Source organism: Berghia stephanieae, chromosome 2 (assembly GCF_034508935.2).
Source record: "Berghia stephanieae isolate SIO BIC M18660-M18661 chromosome 2, UCSD_Bste_1.3, whole genome shotgun sequence".
Lineage (NCBI taxonomy): Eukaryota > Metazoa > Mollusca > Gastropoda > Nudibranchia > Aeolidiidae > Berghia > Berghia stephanieae.
The window spans coordinates 111,464,680-111,471,872 of NC_088361.1; the positions used below are offsets into that span (position 1 = coordinate 111,464,680).

At 35.3% G+C, this 7,193-nt stretch overlaps 1 protein-coding gene across 1 annotated transcript in view; it reads right to left on the reverse strand.

The window, feature by feature from the left end:
- Positions 1-4,201: 4,201 nt before the first annotated feature.
- The window catches only part of LOC144966242 (uncharacterized), a gene marked incomplete in the record, with an annotated part of 36,159 nt that continues 33,167 nt past the window's right edge, over positions 4,202-7,193 (reverse strand). The window contains 1 exon segment of the mRNA XM_078902426.1: positions 4,202-4,526. Within this exon segment, the coding sequence (XP_078758552.1) occupies positions 4,308-4,526 (219 nt within the window).

Below are 7,193 nucleotides of genomic sequence, written 5' to 3' on the forward strand. Positions count from 1 at the left end.
AAAAAAAAAAGAATTCTGCAGCATTACTGTCTCTGATATATCTTGGAAGGGAGTTCCAGATAAGTGGTGCCGAATATTCAAACGCATTCTCGCCAATTTTGCGCGTCAGATAAGACGTGCAGTTACGTCATTGCACCAAAGCACCCCGAAGTCAACATCTAGCTTCTACTATCAAAACACATATGTAATCCGCTGTTTGAATACGGTATTACTCACATTCTCTCACTGTTCTCATGTGTAAAATGAGTACCTGGCTGTTAACAGCGTTGTCTCTGTCGGAAAAAAAATGTAAGATGGCCTCACAGGCGTCATGTCTCGTTCTATGTGTTATGTGTTGCTGTTGGTCAGAAACCCCTTGTAAAGAGCTTTGAGCACATTTAGTGGATCTTGCGCTATATAAAAGCTAAAGTTTGACCGTGGCACCACAGATTCAATTGGTTTTATCTGGTAGATAAGAACATGCAGATACGTCGTTGCAAACAATGCACCGCGAAGTCAAGATCTAGCTTCTGCGATCGAAACATAATATGTAGTTCGCTGGGTATGACTCTCGCCTTTAGGAACGTTAGGAAGGTCCTGGGTTCGAGTCCCAACCTGAGTGGCGCATTGTCGAGTCCTTGGATAAGGCTTTTTACTCACATTCTCTCACCGTACTCATATGGCCTTGTCGTTAACAGCGTTGTAGTGGTCGGGAGAAAATACAAAATTGTAATAGCGCCTAACAGGCGTCATGTCTTGTCCTACATACTAAATGTTGCTGTTGGCTATGGTCACCTTGTAAAGAGATTTGAGCATGTTTAGTGGATATTGCACTGTATTAAAAGCTCATTTTTAATTTTAATAATTTTTGTGAAAAACATGCAATGAGATAAACCATTCAAATTTTCGTAAAGAAAGGTTTTATTTACAGAAGTTTATGAAAAATTAACAAATATTTAATATCGATCAGGAATTGGGTTTGTAGGAAGTATATGACATTCGCATTGTACGTAGCATTAGAAAATTGACATAATAATAATAATAATAATAATAATAATAATAATAATAATAATAATAATAATAATAATAATAATAATAATGATGATGATGATGATAATAATAACCAGGCATCAGCCGCAGTGCAGCGCCACAAATTGAGCTAGGGCGGGGTGGTGACTTGCTCAAGGCCAATCAGCGCCGCGGCTGGTGATCGAACTCAGTACTATTCGGGTACGAAGCAAAGACGACCGTACCGCTGAGCCAGGCTTAAATTCAAATTGAGCTTTTATATAGCGCAATATCCACTAAATGTGCTCAAAGCGCTTTACAAGGGCTCCCTGGTCAACAGCAACATTTAACATTGAGGACGGGACATGACGCCTGTTAGGCGATATTACAATTTTCGGACAAAGACAACGCTGTTAACGGCCAGGTACTCATTTTTCACCTGAGTACGGTGAGAGAATGTGAGTAAAGAGCCTTTTCCAAGGACTTACTATGCGCCGAGCGCGAGGCTCGAACCCAAGACCTTTCGATCCGAAAGCGGGTGTCCTACAAGACCACATAGCCGCACAGGCTTCACCCCAGACAGGGCAAAGAATTAACTTGAAATTAAATAAGGATTGATCAAATACACGGCGGGGATACAAACACTTTGGTGGGATTAGGAATCACGAAAGAGAGAAAGAGATCGTGAATTTATCACAGATAATATGGCTTTCTAGTAAAGATAACAACACACATATAAAGTGTGTATATATAATGTGTGTACACACTATCTCATTTGTCAGACGGTGTGATGTTTATCTTGGACTCGATCAGGTCCAGTCGATAGTAAATACACACACACACACACACACACACACACACACACACTCACACACACACACACACACACACACCACATATATATATATATATATATATATATATTTATATATATATATATTTATATATTTATATATATATATATATATATAATATATATTATATATATATATATATATATATATATATATAACAAGAGCATAGATAATACAATCTATAAGAGTTACGTTATTTTAAACTTAATCTTTATTCCATTCTTACTTTCTTTCTTTCTTTCTTTCTTTCTTTCTTTCTTTCTTTCTATATTTCTGTCTTTCTCTCTGCGTTTATGCAGCCTTGGGTTCTCGAGGTACGTATGACACAGCGTTTCGGACCAGTTCTACACACAACAATTGATTCTATACATGTATAAAAGCTTCTAATATAGAACAACACACATACTAAACCCAATGAACGATTAAACTGTTTTTGTTATTGACTTATTGACTGAAGAAGGGATTTGAGCCCAAAACATACACCGTGTTTAACACTCTTATTACCACCTACATCAAAATGGGCACATTTGTTACGACACAATATACATTTTTTTTTCTTATTCAGATTTATATGTTGTACTTCACAATGATCTTTGTTTAATTAATAAGAACATAAAGTTGTTTTGTAGAGAGATTGTTTGAGTTTAAAAAATCTAATTTTCTGCTGGGTAAGCCTGTCATCTGTGACCCATCGCCTCGAAACGGTATTATGTCGGAACGAATCATTTGCTTAAAAGCCAAATTAAATGTTAAACTGGTCAAAAATATAAATTGTTGGCATTAGCACCTTAAAATATGAAATCCATTCTCATCAAAAAAACATACAAACTCAACACGAGTCTGATCTTTCTGGTTATAAATTAAATTTCCAACATCTTAACCAACCCGACTTAATACCGTTTTGAGACGAAGGATCACATTTTGGGAAAATACTGAAAATGGTCGGTAAGGAAAGAGTTAAATATTTTGTTCTTTTTACAAAAAATTGTTATGTTATAATTTTATTTGTACACGCGTTTTACAGTCCACAGCTTCGATCAGCTTAGTATTAACCAGTAGATGTTTGACCAATCAAAATATCGAATTTGTAACACACCTTCACACATCCTCGGACAAACATGGTTGGTTTGTTTATAAACAAATAGTGTGAATCAATTCGAATTCTCTCTGATCATTGTTATAGTTTTTATAATACCAAATGGGTGACTAGTTCTCACACGATTTTCTCGATCATATTATATAAGTTTAAATTTACCCATAGTTTTCTGTGTTGGTTCTATAGATATTATGCGCATGGCTAAGAAGCTCATAACAGTGCCATCCGGCAGTATAACGGACCAAACACAAAACTGTGTGTATCCATGAACGTTTATAGTCAGGTTAATACAGTTCAGTGAACATTACTCATAGACGCGGATGGCAAAAAAAAAAAACAATAACAAAGACCTGAGTGACGTCATCTTCGAACTATCTATTGATCAAGCGGTAGAACAGTGGGTATTTTACTTTGACACATACCATCGACAGTAAATCCTGTGTAGTTTGCAATGTTTAGCAATCACTGTCATTGTTTACATTATGACGACCGTCCAAAAGGCGTGGTTTGCTATGTGTGTCTATTCACTTTGAACAGTAGGTACATATTTCCTGGTTTGTTTGCGTGTCCTTATGCAATCGGCGCAAAGTTGAGTCATTGGATAGGGCATTATACTCACATTCTCTCACCTTACTCGGTGTAAAATGAGTGCCTAGCCGATAACGGTGTTGTCTGTGTTGAAAAAATAATATGTAACAGTGATTTGCAAGTGTCACATCTCGTTCTACATGTTAAGAGTTTCTTTTGCCTTTGGGCTCTTTTTTAAAAAAAACAATCATTTTCCCTATCTATAGATAGCATGCGCTGTCTAAGAAGCTCACAACATTGCCATCCGGAAGTATAACGAACCAACACACAAAACTATGTGTAACCATGAACGTTTATAGTCTGGATAATTCAGTTTAGTGAGAATTACTCGTTAACGCGGTTGGCAAAAAAACAAAAAACAAAACAAAACCAATAACAAAGACCTAAGTGACGTCAACTTCGAACTATCTATAGCTGACGTCACTCAGGTCTTTGTTATTGTTTTTGACCATCCGCTTTTATGAGTAATTCTCACTAAACTGTATTAACCTGACTTAGCCAAGCGCGTACCATCTATACGTTTGTTTTAGTCTGATTTAGTTTACTTAATATTATTCGTGTGTGTGTGTGTGTGTGTGTGTGTGTCTGTCTGTCTGTCTGTCTGTCTGTCTGTGTGTTTGAGCCCATGTGTACTTGTAAGCCCTCCCCCCCCCCCCCCCCCCCCCCCTCCCCAAGATATTCAATGACGTTAATTTTTTAGAGATGGGAAATATCCTTTTTTTTTTTGTTGTTGTCGTTGTTGTTGTTCTTGTTGTTATTGTTGTTGTTGTTGTTGTTGTTGTTCAGAGTAACGGGTGCATCATTTTGTCATCCATCACGTCAATTTCGTCATCCGAGTCGTTCATCTCCTCGTCGTCATACTCGTCTTCCTCTTCCGGGGGCGTGTCAGACAAATGGTCGCTGTTGTGGCCAGAGTTATCGTTCCCGTGGCAATCTACTCCACTCCCGCCCCTGTCGTTGTTGCCCTCTTGGTTCATAGCGGAATCAGCTGATGGCGATTCCTGAAATAATATGAAGTGAAATAAATAGATTAAATAAAGAGATAGATAGATAAATAAATAAATGAATGAATGAATAAAAGTGATCATGGCGCATTTTTACGAAAGAGAGCGATCTATATTCATGTTTTCGTCCAACCGAGTCATCAATCACGTGATTTGTTGCTGTCCAACGATTGGATATTTCTGAACAATTGTAAACACGCTGCTTTGTTTATGGAATGCGCTTGGCCAAGGAGTTCACAACATTGCCATCCGGAAGTATAACGGACCAACACATAAACTCTGTGTAACCATGAACTTTTATAGTCTGGCTAATACAGTTTAGTGAGAACAACTCACAAACGCGGATGGCAAAGACAATAACAAAGGCCTGAGTGACGTCATCTTCGAACTATCTATACCCATGTGTCAAGTTGAACACAATGACCAATCGTAATGTTAGAAAGTTCAAAATCTGTGAACACTTTTCACTTTGAGCACATTTTGCAATGTGACCAATGACCTCCAGCACATGGAAATGTAATATTGATCAATCCCATTCACAGTGTATGGGCAGGGGGCAGCGTGCTCAGCCGTACAGTCTTTGCGTCGTTCTCTAGCTCAATTTGCGGGCGAAGTCCCAGGTTTGAGAGTTTTTGCCAAGATGAGGGTCATTTAAATCGATCGATATTTGAAGGACGAGTTTTCTGGCCACATTTTAAAATACGGGGTTTCCCAGAGTGCGGCAGTGCATGTATTTGGCAAGAATCCCACTATGGCGGACAGAATTGCGCCCTTTGATTTGACTAGAATTATTTGTTTGAGAAAGGGAAGAATGTTGATCGATACCATCAGAAAGAGGTAGTTACGGTTTCTGGGACATGTGTGGAGAAGAGACGGAATAGAAAAGTTGTTAACATCTGGGATGATCGAAGGAAAGAGAGCTAGAGGAAGACAAAGAATGACTGATCTAAATAACCAAAGAATGGCCAAATGTGATTTTAAAAGCAACACAAATTTCATGCGCACCGCAGAGGATCGTGATTCGTGGAGACAGTTGACTGGAAACGTGCTCAAGAGCACAAGCCACGATGGATGATGATGATGATGATGATGATGATGATGATGATTTGGTTTTACTAGAGCATTTATATAGAGCAATATCAACTAAGCGTGCTCAAAGCGTTTTACAATGGGTCCCAAACCAACAGCAACACATAATATGCAGGACGAGGCAAGACGCCTGTTCGACGATTAATATTACATTTTTTTTCCAGAAAGAGACAATACTGTTAACGGCCATGTTCTCATTTTGTACCTGAGTATGGTGAGAGAATATGAGTAAAGAGCTTTTTCCAAAGACTCAGCGCAGGGCTCGAACACTAGACATTCCGTGTCTAAGGCGAGTGTCATACCAATAGACAACATAGATGCATAAGATTATTACAAGGAAGGCGAATGAAAGTTCTTCCAATCTAATATTAGGGCATGTGTCATTATTATTACAGAGCTGCCAACTTAAAATTTCAAAAATTCGAAGTTTCCAAGGGAAAAATAAAAAGTCACTTTAGATAGCCTTACAAAATAATAATTTATCCTCATCAGTATCCATATATTATGCTCATAAGTCCTGACTACAGGTTCGAAAGAGCTAAACTTTCCTTTTCAACCAAATTTATTGAGTCAAAGAGACATATTCAGTTCTGGAGCTGGAGCCAAAAGTTCGTGTATCTACGAATTTTATTTTTCGTAGTACTAGGCAGTTCTGGTATTTATTCATTTTTTTAAGGTCAATATCACAATGCCTGTTTATTGTCGTATGTAAAAGATGGAGATAAATCTAAACTAATAATAATAATAATAATAATAATAATAATAATAATAATAATAATAATAATAATAATAATAATAATAATAATAATAATAATAATAATAATAATAATAATATATAATGATAATAATAATAATAATAATAAAAATAATAATAATAATAATAATAATAAATAATAATAATAATAATAATAATAATAATAATAATAATAATAATAATAATAATAATAATGATAATAATAATAATAATATAATAATAATAATATATAATAATAATAATAATAATATAATAATATAATAATATAATAATAATAATAATAATATAATGATGATGATGATGATGATGATGATATGATGATGAAAATGATATGATATGATATATATAATAATAATATATAATAATAATAATAATAATAATAATAATAATAATAATAATATATCTTTATTGTCCCCAAAAAAGTGGCAATTTGTCATATTGTTATATATGTGTAACCAAATGACAAATTGCCACTTTTTTGGGACAATAATGTATATTTATTATTATTATTATTATTATTATTATATTAGTATAGTAGTAGTAGTAGTAGTAGTAGTAGTAGTAGTAGTAGTAGTAGTAGTAGTAGTAGTAGTAGTAGTAGTAGTAGTAGTAGTATTAATTTTATTATTATTATTATTATTATTATTATTATTATTACTATTATTAAACTGGCAAAGTGACGACAAACATTGGGTGTCTCTCATTCCTGAGGTTAAAAAAAAAAATTATGTAAACCAGACGAAACTGAGCCGTCTGTCACCCATCCAAATTCTTATCCTGTCCAACTAAGCTTAAGTCTACCCAATAATATCTCAAATTTA